We start from the raw sequence: 22,287 nt of genomic DNA, 5'->3' as shown, positions 1-22,287 counted from the left end.
GCTACTCCAGCTTTCTTTTGATTTACATTTGCATGGAATATCTTTTTCCATCCTCTCACTTTCAGTCTGTATGTGTCCCTAGGTCTGAAGTGGGTCTCTTGTAGACAGCATATATATGGGTATTGTCTTTGTATCCATTCAGCCAGTGTCTGTCTTTTGGTTGGCGCATTTAATCCATTTACATTTAAGGTAATTATTGATATGTATGTTCCTATTACCATTTTCTTAATTGTTTTGGGTTTGTTTTTGTAGGTCTTTTCCATCTCCTCTTGTGTTTCCTGCCTACAGCAGTTCCTTTAGCATTTGTTGTAAAGCTGGTTTGGTGGTGCTGAATTCTCTTCGCTTTTGCTTGTCTGTTAAAATTTTAATTTCTCTGTTGAATCTGAATGAGATCCTTGCTGCATAGAGTAATATTGTTTGTGGGTTTTTCCCTTTCACCACGTTAATTATGTTCTGCACTCCCTTCTGCATTGCAGAGTTTCTGCTGAAAAATCAGCTCTTAACCTTATGAGGATTCCCTTCTATGTTATTTGTTGCTTTTCCTTTGCTGCTTTTAATATTTTTTCCTTGTATTTAATTTTTGATAGTTTGATTAATGTGTCTCGGTGTGTTTCTCTTTGGGTTTATCCTGTGTGGTACTCTCTGTGCTTCCTGGACTTGATTGACTATTTCATTTCCCATGTTAGGGAAGTTTTCAACTATAATCTCTTCAAATATTTTCTGAGTCCCTTTCTTTTCCTCTTCTTTCTCTGGGACCCCTATATTTCGAATGTTTGTGTGTTTAATGTTGTCCCAGAGGTCTCTGAGACTGCCCTCAATTCTTTTCATTCTTTTTTCTTTATTCTGCTCCCTGGCAGTTATTTCCACCATCTTATCTTCCAGCTCACTTATCCGTTCTTTTGCCTCAGTTATTCTGCTACTGATTTCTTCTAGAGTATTTTTAATTTCAGTAACCTTCTAGATCCTTGTTAAATGTTTCTTGTAATTTCTCCATTCTGTTTCTGAGATTTTGGATCATCTTTACTATCATTACTCTGAATTCTTTTTCAGGTGGCTTGCCTATTTCATCTTCACTTATTTGTCTTGTAGGTTTTTACCTTGTTCCTTCGTCTGTAACATTTTTTGTTGTTGTTTCATTTTTTTTTTTGATGGGTGGTGCTGTATTCCTATCTTACTGGTTGTTTGGCCTGAGACGTCCAGCACTGGAGTTTGCAGGCAGTTGGATAGAGCCAGGTCTTGGTGCAGAGATGAGGACCTCCAGGATGCCTCACTCCCATTAATATTCCCTGGGGTTTGAGTTTCTCTGTTTGTTAGTCCAGCAGACTTGGAGCTCCCACTACAGGAGCTTGGGCCTGACCTCTGTCCTGGGAACCTAGATCTTGCAAGCTTTGTAGCATTGTAAAAAAGAAAAAGGAAAAAAAGGAGCAGAGCAGAGCAGCACAGTATCAAAGAATAAAAAAGAAATAAAATTAGAAAGATAAATATATTAGGAAATATAAAACTATAATTGAAACAATTGCAACAAGGTAAAATAAAACTACAACAGAAAAAAGAAAAAAAAAGGGGGGAGGGTACAAGCCAAAAGGAGAGAACAACAAAGTATAAAGAATAAAATAAAATTAGAAAAATAAGATTAGGAAATGTAAAAATATAAGAGAATCAACAATGAGTCAACAAGGTAAAACAGAACCCCAATCTAAGAGGAAAAAAGAAGAAAAAAAAGCCTTGGCTATGGGGTGGGGTTTAGGCAGGGGTGGAACTTAAGCAGGGGCAGGGTTTAAGGTGGGGCAGGACCTAGGCTCAGGAGCCCCATAGCAGGAAAAGGCCCTGGGGGTGGGGCCTAGGTGGGGTGATGTTCAAGTGTGGGGCAGGGCCTCTGCTTAGGACCTGGGTGGAAGGAAAGGAGGGCCTCTGGAGTGTGGAGTTCTGGAGTGTGGAGGTAAGGCCCTGAGTGAGGGTGGGTGGGTGGGGTTTAGGCCCAGTGCCTTGGAGGGGGTCTCAGAGGGGGTCTCTGAGTGTCGAGGTGAGGCCCTGGGTGGGGGTGTAGGGGCAGGGCTTGGGCTCTGCACAGTAGGAGGGAGGCTCCAAGGATTGGGCCCAGGAGCCCAACAGGGAAAGTGCTGGCCCTGTTTCCTTCCATTCCTCTGTGCCCTCCCCCACTGTCTCCTCCAGGGTCTCCCCCTTTGCTGCTGGACCCCTACCGTGGGTGGGTCCCACTGGGTGTAGGAACTTCTCCCCTCCCCCAGCCACCCCTCAGGAGTGCTGGTCCCACAGGTCCAGCCTTTACTTTTGCTCCCCCTCTTCCCTCCCACTCCCTCAGGACCCGCACAGCTGGAGGGGGCCTCAGTGGGCAGAGGGTCAGGCCTGGGATCTCAGCAGGTTCCCAGGGGCCCAACTGGGCAGGGGAAACCTGGCCCTGCTCCCTTTTGATCCTCTGCCCTCCCAGTGGTCCCCAAATTTCCCCCTTCAGGCATGGAATCCCTTCCCTTCCCCCAGCCGCCTCTTGGGTGCCAGTCCCATCCCACCTCTGCTTCTCCTTCACTCCCCCCCACGCCCCATGTCCTACCTGGTCTCTGGGGGTTCCTCCCATCCCCTTAGGTGTCAGTGGTCCCCCACTGGTGCCTGTTAGGTGCCCTAGTTGTGAGGAGACGCGAATTCTGCGTCCTCCTAGTACACCATCTTCACTCCGCCCCCCCCATATTCCTTTCAATATACCATTCTGACAGTCATATTATCATGTAATTTAATGGCTACAAAAGGGATAAACTGGCAGCAATGTCACTGTGATACCTTTAGCTTAAGAATCTCTTCTTTTTTGAATTTTATTATACAGCAGGTTCTTATTGGTTATCTATTTTATACATATTAGTGTATATATGTCAATCCCAATTCCAGGGATTTCTGGAATTTCAGGGACTTGGACTACCAAGTTAATATTTGTCAATATCAATCAATATTTTAGCATTCTGTGATGTCTCATCAAGACACAGAATCTTAATCTAAAACTATTCTTTATAACAGAAGCTATACTGCGCAAGGTATTGGTTCTTGCCTTTTGCACTCCTGGCAACTATGTTACTGAAGGATATTACACTGACTTGTGTTTCAGGCCATCGTGTCTGAGGAAGCTTGTCTAAGTCTGCATGTTCGTGGGTCTGGCTCACCTGTTCTGATTCCACACTAGCTTCTTTCAGTTTATTCTCTGTTGCCTCTTTACATTTCTTCAGATGTCTAATAGTTTCTTCCAATTCCTGAAAATGTGATACAAAGACTTTTTACAAACTCCCAATGTACTATATATGGAAGAAAAAGCTTCAATATTGTAGTAAATGAGCAACCAAATTATGAAAGTATGATGGGGTACTTTCTAACTCCAGGTGCTACCAGACTATAAGATAAAAACTATTATTTTCAGTTTAACCTACGGTATACATTTGTGTATATGATTACGGATTTTGATTTACAGATTCTCCTGAGAAAAGGTGATTAACATCTCTTTCCAGAACTGGGGAATACTTTTCATAGCAGACAATCTCTGTTGGAAAGCAAGAGCTTGATGGTCTCTTGAAGTCCCTTTTCCGTAATAAAGTGTGCTTTTCATTAGGTTGGGAGTAGATAAAAGTCCTGTAACGGCAACAGATGCATCTGAGCTACGGGGAAGAACCAAGGGGTGTAAAGTTCCTGAAACACTATTAAGTTCAGAAGTCTTACTTAGTAACTAGTACTTTGCATATGTGAGCTTTAGCCGTTCTTTAAAAATGAGTATCATTTTTATTAAGTTGAACATGAAGACGAGGTACCAGTCAGAGCTCCAGGCTTCATTCCTAGATATGATTCTAAGGACTTAGCTAAGATGAACGACTTGTAAGCTTGTCTTCTACACAGCCTAGAAAAGCCAGGTGCCCCCATGCTGGGTTTTGCACATGGCCTTTGCTGGTAATCTTTGAGATGAATCTTAGGAACCCTTTTACCTGGCACCGACGCTCCAGCTCCCGCCTCCTCTTCCACTCTGCCTCGAGTCGCAGCTCTTGCTGTTTATTCCGAGCTGACAGATCATATTGGCTCTTGGCCAACAGCTGCATCTCCTTCTGTAGGTTAGTCATTTCAGATACAAATTTCTGGATACTCAGTGACTGGTAGGGCACAAAGAGGGAGACGGTTGGTGAACCTGTCCAAGTTTAGGATTTCATGTGAATGGTAAACAGAGTGTGTGGAAATCATCTACCTGTTCATAGTTTTTTTTCTGATATTGATCCTTAATTATCTCCATTTGCCTCAATTCTGTTTCTATTTGCTGAAAGTAAATGTGGAAATAACATAGAAAGATGATTAGTGGAAAAACTGGCTTGCTCTTTTTGCCTATAGGCTAACAGAAAGAATCCCACATGAGATCCACAGTTACCAGTTCCTGCTCTCCTTCCCATCCAGCCCCCTGACCCCGAAAGAGCAAAGTCTTGTACAATCACTGTGGAAGAGACAGCCGGGGAACTAGAACGTGACACTGGCAGCTAATGAGAAACCAAACACTGATGCAGCAGTATCTCTGCGGGAAAAGTCTCCCCCCACCTCCCCCCAGGCAATCTGCCCACTTCCCAGGTGTAGCTGTAATTCCCAGAGAACCCATGGTGGTGGTAGTGCTCTGAAACCATCTTCCCCAGACACCACTGCCTGCCTGGATCCTCATCAGATACTAAGGAGGTGAGAGGAGAGTTAGGGTTTCTCATACAACCTTCATCCTCTCTGTATTCTGAGCATTATTCGTCTTAGCTGACAAGTGGAGCTTAATTTGGGCCTTTTGACTCTTTATTTTGTCCTTGCTGCTGTTCAGTGTCTTTTCCAACTCTGTAAGTTTCTGCCGCAGCTCTCGGTTGGTCCGGGATACCTCCACTGATCTGAAGTTGGCTTCATCAAGGGCTTTCTTCAGCTGTGGGATACAAAGGGAAAATTAGAACGTTTTAACCTTCCATTCAGTAAGAGAAGCTTATGTTTAGCTGTGTCCCTATATTTTGTTCTCTTTGGACCTTTCTTTTAAAAAGGAGGTTAAGTGATGGGACTTCCCTGGTGGTCCAGTGGCTAAGACTCTGTGCTCCCAATGCAGGGGGGCCGGGTTTGATCCCTGGTCAGGGAACTAGATCCTGTGTGCCACAACTAAAGATCCTGTGTGCTGCAACTAAGACCTGGCACAGCCAAATAAATAGATATTTTAAAAAGGAGGGTAAGTGAGGCAATAATAAGTAGATTTGTGGAGAAACACTCTCAGTGATTTTCATAATTTTTAACACTAAAGAACACAATTTTTCTTAGAACAGATAATGTAAATGTATGTTCATCATTTGCTTTGTAAGAGCATGGCTTTGGAATCAGACAGAAGTTAAAATCTCAGCTTCACCACACACTAGTCAAGTAATTTCCGATAATTAACTTCCCTAAGCCCCAGGTTCATCATTGGAAAAGTATGTGAATAGCCTACTTCATAGGATTCATGTAACAGTTAAACAAGATGAGGCAGAGAAGGAATATAGAGCCTGGCACACACTAATTGCTCAGTGCTCATTGCTATGCTTTAAAGGTTTTGTTTTGTTTTTTTTTTAAAAACTTAAGCGCGTCTCTTTCAGTCACTTGCGACCTCATGTATGGAGAAGTGGAAATAAATTATATGGCAGTTTATGTAAATACACCTATCAGTTATTGACTATCCTTGCATGTATTTTTATAACATTGCTTTTTTTCTATTGAGGTATAGTTGATTTACGATATTATATTAGTTTTAGGTGTATGACATAGTGATTAAAAATTCTTATAGATTCTACTCCAGTTATTATAAAATACTGGCTATATTCCCTGTGCTGTACAATATATCCTTGTAGCTTATTTACATAGTTTATAGTTCTTATGAATATTGCTTTTTGTTTAGAAATTTTAATAAACTTGTCTAGTGGAAAAATAACATAGTGATTACTATTAAAAACAAGACAACAGGCCCACAATGAAGTCACTTATGCTAAGCCTTATGTCACCAAACTGAGACTTAATTACAGTTTTGGCTCTTCCAGAAAAGGACTCTTAAACCAGTCAATCAGGAATCGCCCGATCAGCATTAGTTGAGTAATCTGCCTGACAGACCCCTGCCACCCCTTAAAGGAAGTAACTCTGCTACTAGTAACTAATCTACTTTTTTGCCTAGTTAACTTCCTTGTTCCTGCTCCCCTCTGCCTATAAAAGTCTTTCATTTTATACAACTCCTCAGAGCACCTTTCTATTGCAATTGATTGCATACTGCCTGATTCAAATTGATTTTTGTTCAAATAAACTCTTAATTTTATTCTTCTTCAATTTATCTTTTAACATTACTTAAATCATTTTACAGAGTTCCCCCTCCTCCTCATATGCCCTTAAATGAGTACCACTTGATTTTTAGGAAGAAGAGACGGCAGCTGAGAAGGGAGAAGATAGGAGGAGGGTGGTATTCTCTGTGGCTGGTAAGTATTTAACTCATGTCAAAGAAAAAAGTCAAAATTATTTGTTACCTTTTCTTTTATACTAGCTCATTCTCTCAGATCCTAACCTCACACTACAGTGTTAGTCTTTTATTATCACCCAACTAAATTTCTGTTAGATATTCCACCATTACCTCAATCACAGCTTTGTCAAAACTGGGTAAGCCCTAAAAACTAACCCTCAAAACCACCCTGGAAAGCAGTTGTGATGATTTCCATTTTGACTGAGGAAACAGACTCAGAAGTGAAGTCATCTGCACAGATAGTAAATTTACACATTGCTAATAAGAGGCAGAGCTGGGAGTCTTAAACAGTGCACCCTGAGCCCACCCCTGCCACTAACTGCTCAAGACATCACACTCATACTGTTCCTTGGTCTCTCCTGCACAAGTTCACCATCTTTACTGATCCCTGTTAAAAGGATTTAAACTTTTAAGTATTCTGAACAACTCTCTCTGAATAAAGGTACTTTTAATTTCAGTGCCCATTTTTGTTTCCCACAGAAATTATTTTTATTATATTTTTTAACACTTATATACAGTGCTTTTTCAATTTACAAAGCACCATGTAAATAGTTGAATCTGATTTTGTGACTGTGCACTGTCAAGTGCAATTGCTAACTGCGCTAAATTTGGCAAAATACAGACCAGCCACCCCAAACAAGTCTTGGAATTATTTTAATTACTCCCTCCCCTTTGCTTATGATACATTTAGTGTCTGATTTTTCTATTAATTAAAATGGATTTTTGATTTGATTGTTCTCTTTTTCAACAGAAACACTTTGCTTGGCTCTAATCATCTGAAGCCCAAAGTAACTGCTCTAGTTCCCTTGAGCCTCCATGCTTCCAGTTTCTCTTCATTCTTACCTACTCTCCACTGCTAATAGACTAACCTACCTAAAATTGTGCTCACAGCCTTCTCAGAAACCTACAGTGCTCTACTTTTACCTAATACTTTCCATCCAACATTCTGGTAGTCAAGGCCGTCTACCAGCTGGTCTCATCTAAGCTAACCCCTTTTTCTCAGAAATTTCCTAAAGTCTCTGCTCTGATCAAGAGAGGCAAATCCTTTTTCTTTGCTCACATGTCCTATTTATTTTTGTAACTAAGCTTTGTTCATCCTCTTACATAGAGAGTGTCACAGCCCTGTCAGCTCTGCCAGTCTCAACCCTGTATAATTTCACAAGCTTCCCTTCTTCTTCGATCACCCAACCAGCCTAAAACAAATTTTCCCTTACTTCTGAATTCCTTTAAAATTGTACACAGCTTCTAGCTATCCAAGAAACATCTGATGTCTTCCTAGTTGTCTCATGTAAAGAGTGGAGATGACAATTAAATAAGGGGTCATTTAGCACAGACCACATCTTCTGCTGTTTTTACTTGTGCCTCTCAGGAGGAGGTAGGTGCATGATGGATGCTAGTTAAGTGAATTGAGGAGACAGGTGACTTGCCATCTGTCTAGCAGATGGCGGTCTCCTCCTTCCTCTTTCCCACTCAGTTATTATTCTCCAGTGGGAAGGCAGTCATCAAGGCATTCCTTCATTGGGCAGATAACTGTATATCTGAAACTTTTTGTGTGTTAATTTTACAAACAGCATAGAGATGTATCTGGCTTGCTGGCGACAGGGGGATTAGAAGAGCCAAAGAACAACTGTAGCCATTCTCGGAAATCCTATAGCTGGTTCTCCTCTTCAAAGGCATTCACCTAGAGGGAGACTTTTGTCACTTGCCTCCATACCTCAGTCACTTCCCGTTGTGCTGCTTTCTTTGCAGTTTCTCTCTCAATTTGAAACTGCTTTCTTAGAGCATCTATGCGTTCAGCATGCAGTTCTGCTTCTATTTTGGATTCTTCACTCATCTGTTCTCTGTTGTGAAAAAGAAAGATGATAAATCACCTTTAGAAAACATCTTAGTAGGGCTTCCCTGGTGGCGCGGTGGTTGGGAGTCCGCCTGCCGGTGCGGGGGGCACAGGTTCGGGCCCTGGTCCGGGGGGATCCCACGTGCTGTGGAGCAACTGGGCCCGTGCGCCACAACTACTGAGCCTGTGCTCTGGAGCCTGCGAGCCGCGGCTGCTGAGCCCGCATGCCACGGCTGCTGGGGCCTGTGCGCCTGGAGCCCGTGCTCCGCGGCAGGGGGGGCCGCGGCAGTGAGAAGCCCGCACACCGTGGTAGGGGGTGGCCCCCGCTCGCCACAGCTGGGGAGGGCCTGAGCGCGGCGGCGGGGCCCCAATGCAGCCAAAAATGAATAAATAAAATAAATAATTTAAAAAAAAAAAAAAAAAGAAAACATCTTAGTAGATGTCATTTACCAATGAGAAGCAGATAAGTCACCGGGTAAAAACCACTGATCTGGAACTCATTAACAGAAGAAGAAATAAGCATTTACCTACAGCATTAAAAAACAAAAAGTCATTCAATAGAAAGAGATCCACCCAAAAGAGTGAAACACATACTCTTGTTTTAACCAATACTGAGTAGTCCTGAGCCAGCAACATTTCACCAGAATATTAAATTTGTACAGATTACAAATATGAAAAATGCCCTCTTTGCTTTAGCTGATACTTGCCTGCTGTATCAGTATGTTCACTGCAATGAAAGGACTAAAGATCCACGTGCACAATGCATTTCCCTTGGGTATAAACTTTCATGGGATGTTATTAATATCTAAATCCTATTTGCCTAGATAAAGGTTAACAAAAAACTTTAGTGGCTTGACCTGAACTTGATGGGTTTGACCTAACTAATCTCAGGACAAAATTGAAAACAATGAATGGTTTAGCAGCTGCTTAAATGGAATTATCCCACTCCTGGAGGGGTTATTCCCATCCATGCTTCTGTTTCTCCTTTTCCAGATCATACTTTTAAAGGACACATAAGCTTCTGATAGAAAAGGTTTGGCAGAAACATGTAAGTGTCCCTTCCAACTTGGTTTAAACCTTCATGTACGGAAGAAGACTGACAGTAGATGAGGGGAGAGCTGAAAAGGAGCGTACCCCAGCCAGCTAATATCTGCTCTGCTCAACTATGCCTGCTTCCTTCACATGGCTCTGCTGGGAGTACTAGCTCAATAGGGAAAAAGGCTTTAACTGGTTTATGTGAATTAGCCAAGCTTACTCTCCCAGAGGCTCTTCCCTAATTTCACTGCGACTGTACTGCCCTTACTTGAAGGTTTCCAAAGTCTGTCGCTCAAGTTCTTTGCTTTCCAGTTTCTCTTGAACATGATCAAGCTTTGTTTGCAGATGATGATTTGTCTGGAGAGCTTGCTCCAGGCTCATAGCCAGTGTCCTGTTGTCTTCTCTAGCTACATCCAGAGCTTTTTGTAGAGGCTCCATCTGAAAGAGAGAAGAATGATTGTTTTTAATTTCACAAGATTGTTTTTAATTCCACTGTAACAGACACAAGAAGTCCATAACACTGTATATTCACTCTTTAAACTTTGAAACAATAATTGTTTGGAACCAGAACCAAAGACTCCAGATGCCTAGAATATATATGTGAGAACTTATTACAGACAGTCCTTAGGAGACTCTTAGAAGGTGATGGGAAGGGTATGCTCCACTGGTCACTAGAGAGTTTTGGAAAATAGAGCCAACTTATTTATCCTAATTTCTAAAGTTTTAAACCAGTTAAACTCCTCCCTTCCTGATCCTATGACCCTCTGGTCTCACTGCCTAGAGAGATAAGAACTGGCAACTGTTCCTTGTATATCCTTCTAGAAAAAGCTTTTTATAGGAAATATCTCTATTTTATATGTGTGCATACGTGTAGATACATATTCATGTGTGTATACACCTATAAACACATGTGAGTATGCCTCCTTATTTAGTGGGATCATTCTAGCTACTTCTGACTAAAGTTATGTTGTTTTCTAAGCCCTTTAACTTCACTTATGCATTAATACATGAAAAGAATGCAGACCATATAAGACAAAGAGAGTTAGGCATAATTATGGTCCTGGTTTGCCAATAAATGGTTCACTGTAAGATCGCAGACCCATTTCCCATTTGGAAATATGTCACTGTTCAAAACTCAGACTTGAATGGAAAGGAAATTTACCCGATTGTTTTACTCCGTTTTTCCAAAATAGCAATATCCCAATAAAATAAAAAATATCAACATTATCATCTATAAAAACCTGGCTTCTACCTCACTGTTGTGCTGGGCCTCCACGACAAGGACTCTGGCCTGCCACTGGTCCGCTTCTGCTTCCAGCTTCTGTACCCGCTGTTGATGTAGAGCCCTGTAAATGAAGGGCACAGGGAGAGTGACCATAGAGAAGTACCATCTGGGAATGATACCACTGGGAGTTACAGGACACTTTCCAGGAAGCCCAAATGGCGTATGTAGTGGGCTACAGATGCTCCGAATATCTGAGAGTTGGCAGGTGACAATTAGTAGCCTCAGCTTCAGGTTAAGAAACTAATTTTCGTATGGATTAAAAACTTGTCCCGTTTATGATTCAACTTGGCTTTATATATTAAACTATCAGTACATGTTGATGACTAACTTATGGGCTGGTAACTTTATACTATATATATTACTAGTACAAAAATATATCACCTCTATGTGGACTGGCTTGCTGTTGAGATTTCTGCTTTTTACCTAGAATTTTATTGTGAATAGTAAACTATTTTTAATACCATCCCCTTGACTTTTTTTAAGTTCAGAGGTAATACAGATTCATAATATGTAAAAAAACAAGCACAATGAAGAATATAAAACTCACTTGTTCTCCCATAACATAGAGGCAATATGCACCACTAAGGTATTACAATATGTCTTAGAGGTCTGATTAAACCCAAACCAATTGTTCATTAACATAAAAGGGAAACTTTTATGTAATTTTTGAAACATTCAAAGGAGTTCACTTATAAAACATGGCTAAAAGTAGTTCTCAGAATGATTCATCTAAAATAAATAGGATACTAATAAATGGATAATTAATTCAAACAGAAGTAGACACTTGGCTTTAATCTTGACAATTACCGTTCTGTAGACCCAAGGGCAGGTATAAATGGTGTAGAAAACAGCAAGGATGAAACAGCATATATCACATGAATTTCTAGAATACATACTTATTTACATCACTACAAAATATGAGAATTTTTGGATATCATTTTTATTTATAATTCCAGATTTTCCTGAATTTGCTAGTTCTTTAAATACCATTTTACTACTTTATTTTCACAAGGGAATCAATATACAGTGACTGTTTCTTGACTGCACTCTGTTCTTTACTACAAGGCAGCAGAAAAATACAAGTACAAAGACAGAAAAATAATCTCTGGTACCTTTCTTTCTTGAGGCCTGCAATCTCTGAATCCCTCTGCCCAAGCTCTGTTTGCACTTTTTCCAGAGCGCCTTGCATCTTACTGTAAGAAGCCAACACATTCTCCAACATGATTGTAACTTTGCAGTTGTCTTCTTTAGCTTCTGCCAGTTGTTGCTGAAAGTTTCCCACCTAATAGAAAATGAAATAAGACAAAGATATTTGATCCTTTCTGGTTATTCTTCTGCTGAGTCCCATGACTTCTAGAAGAGTATGGAAACCAGGTCTGGTAGAATGCTAAGAGGAATAATTAAAGTATATTTTATATTTATTTTGTTTCTTAAGTTATTCTGACTTTGAGAAAGAGAAAACTAGGCCCTAGATCATATGGATCCTGTGAAGAACTCTGCAGTGCGTCCTAACTATTGTCGTGTCCAGCACATATATTAACTAGAGACATAAGGACCAACAGCTTCTTGGGTGTAGAGGGGGTCCCAGACTGGCCTGCGCTAGCCCTCCTCAGCTATCTTACCATGGAGTCAGAAGAAAATAACACATTTGAAGCCCATCAGAATTATCTGAGGAAAAAGGACCATAAGAGAAAGTGGAAGCTGCTGAAGAATGATGTGACTCACAGCCCTCTTCAGAGGGGCAAAATCTGGCACCTGCTGTCAAGAAGTTTGGGATGTTACCCCTCTTCCCACTAAGTACACACACGGTTAAGCAGAAAGCATTTGGTAATTTGACTTAATATAAAATCTTAACAGTGTTATATCACATTAATAGAACATAAGTAGGTGGTTATTAATACCAAGGTCAGATGTGTTTCAACAGAAAAAAATAGGACTTTTGATTATTTTAAGACAGGAAGAAAAAAAAAAACCATTGGGAGTTAAATCATGTATTTTTCAGGGAAATATTTTAGAGCTCTTCTAAAGTTATCCTTTTTTAGGAAAAAAAAAATCCTCCTCTGATCAATCCTCTTTCTTTTTTACTAAAGGTAACAAGAAAAGAAAGAATATGGCTCATGAAAGATTTCAGAAGCGCTTCTTTTCAGTAACAGACTTCAGAAAGGATTGATGTCTTGCCTTCTTGTTCCCCCTGTCCTCCAAAGCTTCGAGGTCACCTTTCAACTTCTGAGTCTCTTTCAGGGCTGCAGCACGAACCTTCACAACTCGTGAGAGCTCCCCTTCATTCTTTTCAAGAATGGATTTCACCTTAGTAGAAAAAAAGAAATGATAAATGATTCTCCCAAAGCACAATCAATCAGCAATTAGAATAAGACAGCAATTTAGAAGCCAAATTTAAAATGTTTAATTAAATATGCTTATATATTATTGTAAATAAAAACTAGCTTTAGTAGCTGTTTTTCCCCTTAAAACTACAAAGCAAAAAAAAAATCTGTTAATAAACATGGGCAAATCTCTAATATATGTCAATCTCTATGAAAGCACAGAATGAAGGTAAGGGAGATAAGACAATGATGCTAAGATGAAAAACGGGGGAGGAACTGATTATCACAGAATTTGAAAATACAATATAAATTAATATCATAAAAGCAAAGGTGAAGAAGTACTAAATAGTGTCAAGAAAATAGTGTTACAGAAGTGTTCTAAATAGTGTCCTAATCCTAATTAGAAGTATTAGAATTTTACATCTCTGAAATACTTTTAGTATATCTACAGTTATTTCAGATGATCATACTATTCTAAATACTACTCTTTTAAAAAATACTTTATCTTGAAATACAGACTCACAGGAGGTTACAAAATTAGTGCAGAGTCCCCATGCACTCTTTTCCCTGCTTCTAATGATGACATCTTATATTGTAGTTCAACATTAAAACCAGGAAACTGACTTTAATGAGATTAACTAGACTACAAAACTTACAATTTTCACCATTTTTTTTAATCTGCATTCATCTGTGTATGCACACATGCACACAGCTCTATGTAATCTGATCCCATGCACATATTCCTGTGATCACGACAATCAAGATAACAGAACTGCTCCACTGCCGCAAAGAACTCACTTGTGCTACTTCTCTGTGTTCACACCCTCCCCCAAACTCATCCCATGTCCCCTGGCAACCACTAATTTGTTCTCTATCGCTACTGTTTTTGTCATTTCAAGAATGTTATTTTAAGCATTTAAAAATAATTAATTTCAGTATAATACATTCATATTTTTAAAACAGCCTTACTGAGATATAGTTGACATACAATAAGCTATGTATATTTAAAGTGTACAATTTTGATATATGTATAAACCATAATCATGATAATGAACACTTCCATTATCCCAAAAGTTCCCTTATGCCTTTTTGTAATTTCCCCCACTTCTATCTCTCCCTGTTCCTACACATCCACCCAAGGCTACCACTGACCTGTTTCCTGTCACAATCAATTCACTTTTATTTCCTAGAATTTTATATAATGAAATCATATTTTATGTACTCATTTCTGAATGATTTTTCACTCAGCACAGTTATTTTGAGATTCACTCAATCTTCTTTATGTTGCGGAATAGTGTTCTGCTGAACACTTGAGTTGTTCCAGTTTTAGCTATTACAAGTAGAGCTGCTCTGGGCAGTTGTATACAGATCTTTGTGTAGACATACGCTTTCATTTATCTTTGGTAAATGCATAGGAGTGGAATGGCTGGGTTGTATGGTAGTAATATGTATCACTTTTAAAGAAACTACCAGACTATTTTCCAGAGTGGCTGAGTGATTTTACATTCCCTTCAGCAACGTATGAGAGTTCCTCCACATCTTCACTAACACTTGGGGTAATCAGTTTTTCAATTTTAGACATTCTAATAGTGTGTGGTAGTATCTCACTGCAGTTTCAATTTGCATTTCCCTAATAACTGATGTTTAACATCTTTTCAAGTGCTTATTTATCATCCATATATCTTTTTTGGTGAAACGTGTGTTCAAATACTTTGCGCCTTTTTCTTTTTTTTCGTATTGTCTTTCCTTCTTAGTGAGTTTTGAGAGTTTTTAATAAACTGTGGAGACAAGACCTTTATCAGATATGTGATTTGCAAATGTTTTTTTCCCCCAGCCTGTAGCTTTTCTCTTCATTTTCTTAACAATGTCTTTGAAGAGCATACGTTGTCAATGTTACATTTTTTCCTTTATGGATCATGCTTTTGATGTCAAATCTAAGAAATCTTTGTGTAATCCAAGATCACAATGGTTTCATCCTATGTTTCAGAAGTTTTACAGTTTTAGGTTTTACCTTTACGGCTTTCATCCATTTTGAGTTAATTTTTGTATATGGTAAGAGGTATGGATCAAAGGTATTTTGTTTTTTTGTTTTGCATATGATACCCAATTGCTTTAGCACATTTGATGAAAAGACCATCCTTTCTCTACTTTTGCTTCTGTTGAAAATAAAGTGTTCATAAAATTATTCTGGATGGGTAGCACATTCACATTACTCTTAAGGTGCAAAAGGATAAAGTGAAAAATCTCCCAGCCACCCAGTTTGCTTCCTCGAAAATAATGTTGCCAATTTATTACGATTCATTTTAGAGAGACTCTATTCAAAAGTGAATACATATGTATACTTCATCGCCCCAATCCTTCTGCACACAAATATTAAAATACTCTGTATACTCTTCTGAGCCTTGACTGTTTTAACCTAATAATAGATATGTTATGATTAAGATAAATATATCTTCAAACAGTATTCCAAACTATGGGTATACCATGGTTTATTTAGCCAGCCTCTTACTGATGGAATTTTGGTTGTTTCTAGTCTTTTGCTAATAACAAACAATACTTCAGAAAGTACCTTGTAAACATGTCTTATGTATAAGCTAGTGTATCTGTAGGAAAAAATACAACTGTGGGCGTAAAGTGATAAACAAAGCCAAATTGCCCTCCACAGGAAAAGGGCACTCCAAACAGCAGCAAAGAAGAACGCCTTTCACCCACATCTTCCTCAATATTATACTTCCTTATAACTTTTAACCTGTAACATTAAAAATAATTTCTTCTGTAAGGGTTCAAGAATAGTACAAAATATGCTAACTTATAAGGTTTTGAAAACCTATTGGATTTTGTTCTAGAAAAGTACATTAGGAAGAATATAGTTTTTATAATTTTACCAGTGTTTATAAAATATTTATAAATATGAAAAGGCCACTAGCAAAAGTGCTTACAAAAAGGGTCTAAATAGTAGTTAACTCTAGAAGACAATCTATAGTAATTTCTATTTTTAAATATCAAACGAAGATGGATGCTTTAGAAAGTTTTCTTTGGAAAGTATTTTCCAATGTTCAAGTTCTCAGGGCTTCTATTTATGTATTTCTACTTTAAAATCAGGCTTTACCCATTTTACTATAAATGTTAAGACTATTAGCATTAATTTTTAAAGTGAAAATTAGAGTAAAAATCTCAATGGTTACTCTTAAGCCAAATATGACAGTTCTGTGTCCAAAACAAAACTTAAGTATGCAATAGCCAGAAGGACGGTTTTGATCTACATCATCAGTTTTTCCTGTTTGTGAAGAAGTTCTTTCCTTGTTGTTACTCACACCTCCAAATGTTATCTTTCTATATGTTACTACTTTTCTTCATTGTTGTATAAATCTGAAATTTCCTTATGATTTAATTTGTGGCCTTCACTTACCGAATCCCGGTAAAGAAAATTTGGTGACTCATCATTTAATGGTCTTGAGGCAAGAATGTCTATTTTACCTTCCAGTCTTCCCTCCATGGTTTTAATGGCATTCAAAAGAGTCTTTAGAGAGATCCTAGAGTCTCCGATCTCCTGAGAAGACCTCACAGAAGTCAGGGTAGGTGCAAAGGTCACGTGGCGTATAGGGTTTGGCCTAACACTGGGCAAACCAGCTGATGAAGTTCGTTCCTTTACATTGTTGACATAGGGCCTATAGCTTTCAAGGAATTTTGAAGATGCAGGCCTCTCTGGAGACTTCCTTCTTCTTGGAGGCATCACCAATTTAAAAAGACAAAATCAACTAAACCTAGAATTATTTTTCAGTGAGTGCCCCCTTTACTATGAGAAACAACACAACGTTCTAAATGAAGCTGGGATGGAAAATATACTTAAAAATGTGTTCGTTTGCTTTCAGAATGAAGAAAATACTAGTGTAAAGTATGTCCTAGTGAAGAAACAAAGCGTATCTAATGAGGTCCCCTTTACCAGTAGAGTCAGATTGTTAGAACCCTAGCAGCCTTCCATTTGAAGACACATTCTAGTTGCTTGGTTACCAAGGATATACATACACAAACATTATAGTTAAAGAAGTTACACATGCTTACAGTGTTAAAAATTAAAAATAAATAATGTGATAAATTTGTAAATCATTGAAATGAATCACTTTCTTTTAGTAACATATTCCTGGATTATTTTCTTCACTAAATGTTTTACATATCTTCTTTGTCTAATTTTCTCTGTTCATATGTTAAATTGTTATGTGACCTATGAACGGTTTTCAGTCTCAATAGCCACCATGCTAACAAGTAAGCACCTTCACTACTAATACCTCTTTCAAGTGCGCTATTGCAGGTATATCTTGTTGGCAATGAGTTCTGCGTTTGCCTGTAATTAAAAACCCAAAGAGGGCTTCCCTGGTGGCACAGTGGTTGAGAGTCCGCCTGCTGATGCAGGGGACACGGGTTCGTGCCCCAGTCCGGGAGGATCCCGCGTGCTGCGGAGTGGCTGGGCCCATGAGCCATGGCCGCTGGGCCTGCACGTCTGGAGCCTGTGCTCCGCAACGGGAGAGGCCACAACAGTGAGAGGCCCGCGTACTGCAAAAAAAAACCCAAAAACCCAAAGATACTTGGTTCCTCACGTCTGCCGAAAGTTTTAAGGCTCAAATTAAAAAACCACTTCCTCTATGATAGAGATTCTCGATGCTTTCATCATGATGATGTTCCCTATGCATGCTCACAATACAATCTATTTTGTTTCTGAAAGGCATAACCTTCTATTCTATAATAAAGTCTGCTGAGTACATTCCTAATCTTAGCAAGTTGAGTGTCCCAATACTGCTTCAGGCATCTTTATGAATTCTTCTGTGGTTGAGTGGAACCTTGTACATCAAGGGTGTTTAAAAATGTTTTTGATAAATTGAGTCAAGTTGGAGAATATTCATCTTTCTGGGATCATATGGTGAGGTGGGGAGAAAGGCACCAATTTCTTAAAAGCTAATTAAAACAACATAGAAGCAATCTGTTTTATAGCTATTAATCACACCTGAGCATATTTGCCCTCTAGTGCCTTACTGAACTTGCGTAGATGGTCGTTCTGTGAACTGGTTTCAGTAAAAGAATGTAGTTGTTCTTCTAGCTGCTTAACTTTTATCTAGAGAAAAAAACAGAAGAATAAAAAAACAAGTCTCATTAATGAAATATATGTATATATACTCCAAAACAAAAAAGAAAGATGTCACAAGTTATGCAAAAAAAAAAATCACAAAATCCTTAAAACTTGTAAAAAGCAATCCTAAGTTTTTCTAATGATGCTGTTTCGTTTTTGTTTTTGTTTTTGTGGTACGCGGGCCTCTCACTGTTGTGGCCTCTCCCGTTGCGGAGCACAGGCTCCGGATGCGCAGGCTCAGTGGCCATGGCTCACGGGCCCAGCCGCTCCGCGGCATGCAGGATCTTCCCAGACCGGGGCACGAACTCGTGTCCCCTGCATCGGCAGGCGGACTCTCAACCACTGCACCACCAGGGAAGCCCTCTAATGATGCTATTTCAACTAAAATAGCTATTTCAACAAATAAAAGTAGGCTATAGCCCTATACATGTACTGAGATAATTCATTTGGTTTATAGCATTTATGGAAACTCCAAATTAACATGACTCATGAATATAACAGTGAGACGTTGTGGGTAAAATATCTCAATTTTAAAGGAACTGTGGTATCTAGTATTCAAAACCCTTTCTGAGTACGGATAATTAGAATTGTCAATATGTAAGGAGACAAGAGTCTTGTGTTTACCCACAGAGAATTAGGAAAGTTGAATTAACAGAGTTCTTATAGGCTGAATTATATTTGAAAACTAACTCATAAAGCTGGCTACTCACATCTTTCACTTTAAAGAAAAGATGATTTGGGGGAATAAAATCATTAATATTTACTCACAAATCTCCAAATTGTGTATATTTCTACATTTTCTTCCTCTTATTCCCAACCCTCTCAATACAAATCAACAGTTAACATTACTGAGCCTATCTCTGAATCAGAAAAAATTTCATCCAAAATTTTTAATTTAAATAAACTTTTTCCTCTCTCAGTATCTTTTCTTGTTTCCCACCTCTGAAGGGCAAACTCCTCTTGGTTGTAGCCACTGATTGTTTTCAAGAACTGTTAAAATTTGAGTGCTAATACTTAGTTTTTTTTAGAAAGGCTACATGAAAACACATTTTGTCTCAGGAAATCTCTCTTGTTCCATCAGAAGAATCCTTCTTTTTCTCATCTTTGCCTCTTTCTGGTGCTCTTTTCCACAGTGTACAGTATAAAACATGTTCCATGGCTCCCCCTTAAGTGTATTCACTTAAGGTTCAGAATTAGAATGGCTGCCTCTAAAGGGAGGTATTGATGCAACACTTATTCTCATTTTAAACGTAAGCAGGGCTTCCCTGGTGGCGCAGTGGTTGAGAGTCCGCCTGCCAATGCAGGGGACGCGGGTTCGTGCCCTGGTCCGGGAGGATCCCACATGCCATGGAGCGGCTGGGCCCATGAGCCATGGCCGCTGAGCCTGCGTGTCCGGAGCCTGTGCTCTGCAACAGGAGAGGCCACAACAGTGAGAGGCCCGCGTACCGCAAAAAAAAACAAGAACAAAACCAAAATAAACGTAAGCAAACTGCTGTTAACCTTAGAACTCAGTGGAAAATACTGATGAACACTCAAGAATTTTAGATTTGCCTCTCTTCAAACAAAACACAGGATATCCTTATTCCACAATATTTCTCAGGTAATTTACGCTACCCCCAGCCTCAGAGTACTCAATAAAATGCCCTGAAACTTGTCAGATGGCATGTTCTCATCTATGAAGCACTTTAATTTTTATACTGGGTTTATTTTTTGGAAGGATTTCTAATTCAGGACACTGAAATGGGGAAGAACACAAAAGCAAATAAATCCTGCTGCCCTCAGAGATCTGATGTTTCTGTGTCATTAAAATCCAAGTAGTTTCCATAGCTAGCTTACCAGGCAGTCTCGGGAAATACCAGTATTTCGGTCAAGGTCATATCCTCCTATTGTTTCAAATTATCTAAATATATATAGATACATATTTTTAAAAATTGAGGTATAGTTGATTTATAATATTATGTAAGTTTCAACTGTATAACATAGTGATTCACAATTTTTAAAGATTATACTCCATTTATAGTTATTATAAAATATTGGCTATATTCCATGTGATGTACAATATATCCTTGTAGCTTATTTTATACACAGTGGTCTGTACTTCTTAATCTCCTACCCTAATATTGCCCCTTACATATATTTTCTAATATAAAATATAACACTATAGAAACTGTGAGACACCTAAGAAATGGATGAAAAGGAACTTATTTTTATGTGTTTTATAATTCAAGTATTCTAAATTAATGCTATTAATAAATTTCCTAGGTTTTTTTCTTCTTCGATACATATAAGTTGGAAATAAAGTAGGACAAGCCTACAACGTTACCCCAAAGTTTGAAATGAGCTACAGAGTTGAAACAACCTAAACTGCCAGAGTTATGTATTTTGACTAGAAGTATGAAAATACATTCATAAAACTGATAATTTCAGCACAGCACCCTTAATAATATTCATATAATTCCATGAAGCAATTCAAACCAAAGAAGTACAACAACAAACAACATTGATGAATCTCTCAATTATAATGCTGGGTGAAAGAAACAAGACACACAAAAAGTATATACTGTATTATTATACAAAGTTCAAAAATTAATCTGGGGTATTAGAAGTCAGGATGATGGATAGTAACATCATGGGGGATGGTGACTGAAAAAGGCTATGAAATGGGCTCTGGGTGCTGGGAATATTCTGTGTGCTGGTCACATGGTTACCTCTACTTTGTGAAAATCCATTAACTGTACCCTGTGTACTTTTCTGTATAATATGTTATAGCTCAATAAAAATTTACTAAAACAAAACAAACAAAACCTTTAAATAATCTCTAAATTAAGGTCACAAATGCAGCTGCTCCTAAGGGGCTAGGTAGCTAACATAATATTTGAATCCAGTTGGTATAAGAGTGATGAAGCCAGTGGTAGATTAAAGTGAACATAAAGCACTAACTAACATGTTTAAAGACAAGAAAAAGGTGTTGGGCTTCCCTGGTGGTGCAGTGGTTAAGAATCCTCCTGCCAATTCAGGGGACATGGGTTCGATCCCTGGTCCAGGAAGATCCCCTATGCTGCGGAGCAACTAAGCCTGTGCGCCACAACTACTGAGCCTGTGCTCTAGAACCCGCGAGCCACAACTACTGAAGCCCGCGGGCCTAGAGCCCGTGCTCCGCAACAAGAGAAGCCACCGCAATGAGAAGCCCACGCACTGCAATGAAGAGTAGCCTCAGCTCACCGCAACTAGAGACAGCCTGCATGCAGCCAAGAAGACCCAATGCAGCCAAAAATAAACAAATAAATAAAATAAATTTATAAAAAAAAATGTTGGAAATCTTTCAGGCATATATAGCAACATCCCTTCTATTCATCACTCAACTTAAAAAGAATAAAACATTACTAATATAGTTGAAACCCGCTGTGTAGCCTAATCCAACTAAATCTCTTCCATCCTGGAGTTAACTACTATCCTGAATTTGATGTTTTATCATGCTTATTCCTTTTTAATAATTTTACTCTAAATGTATCCCTAAACAGTATGTATTATTATTATTATTTTTTTTTGCGGTATGCGGGCCTCTCACTGTTGTGGCCTCTCCTGTTGTGGAGCACAGGCTCCAGACGCGCAGGCTCAACAGCCATGGCTCACAGGCCCAGCCGCTCCGCGGCATGTGGGATCCTCCTGGACTGGGGCATGAACCTGTGTCCCCTGCATCGGCAGGCAGACTCTCAACCACTGCGCCACCAGGGAAGCCCATGTAGTATTATTTTATAAGATTCATCCATGTTAACACATGTCACTCTACATCTTCTTATATAGACTGCTTTCTAAACTGGTATAATTACTTTTAGGAGAAATTTGACAAACTCTAGTAAATTTCAATTTATGTACATCATACAACCCAGCAATTCTCATCCTAAGAATTATACCTAGAATAGAGAATATTTTGGATGAGTACAAAGACATGTGCAAAAATTCATCATATCAGCATTATTTGCAAACAACTGAAAACTGTCTAAATATCCATCGACATAAGAAAGGATAGCCACAACGGTGAGAGACACACGTACCGCAAAAAAAAAAAAAAAAAAAGGATAAATACATTTGGGCATATTTAGATAATGCAATAGTATACAGCACCATATATGAAACTAAAATCATGTTTGAGTGTGAGGCGACAGT

General features: G+C 38.9%; 1 protein-coding gene and 1 long non-coding RNA gene across 2 annotated transcripts in view; one reads left to right on the top strand and one right to left on the bottom strand.

The window, feature by feature from the left end:
* Nucleotides 1-22,287, bottom strand: part of CCDC150 (coiled-coil domain containing 150) — a 93,240-nt gene that overhangs the window by 6,305 nt on the left and 64,648 nt on the right. Inside the window, 10 exon segments of the mRNA XM_033400328.2 lie at nt 3,165-3,251; nt 3,972-4,133; nt 4,226-4,294; nt 4,730-4,924; nt 8,235-8,361; nt 9,658-9,827; nt 10,642-10,735; nt 11,787-11,956; nt 12,853-12,981; nt 17,998-18,105. Coding sequence (XP_033256219.1) covers nt 3,165-3,251; nt 3,972-4,133; nt 4,226-4,294; nt 4,730-4,924; nt 8,235-8,361; nt 9,658-9,827; nt 10,642-10,735; nt 11,787-11,956; nt 12,853-12,981; nt 17,998-18,105 — 1,311 coding nt within the window.
* Nucleotides 1,813-15,393, top strand: LOC117195545 (uncharacterized). The gene is made up of 3 exons (XR_004475265.2): nt 1,813-1,939; nt 6,419-6,479; nt 12,765-15,393. It is a non-coding gene; the product is annotated as an uncharacterized LOC117195545 (long non-coding RNA).

This window comes from Orcinus orca, chromosome 7 (assembly GCF_937001465.1).
Source record: "Orcinus orca chromosome 7, mOrcOrc1.1, whole genome shotgun sequence".
In the NCBI taxonomy this organism is placed as follows: Eukaryota; Metazoa; Chordata; class Mammalia; order Artiodactyla; family Delphinidae; genus Orcinus; species Orcinus orca.
The sequence above is the reverse complement of the archived record's forward strand: the minus strand, read 5'-3'. Positions and strand labels throughout refer to the sequence as shown.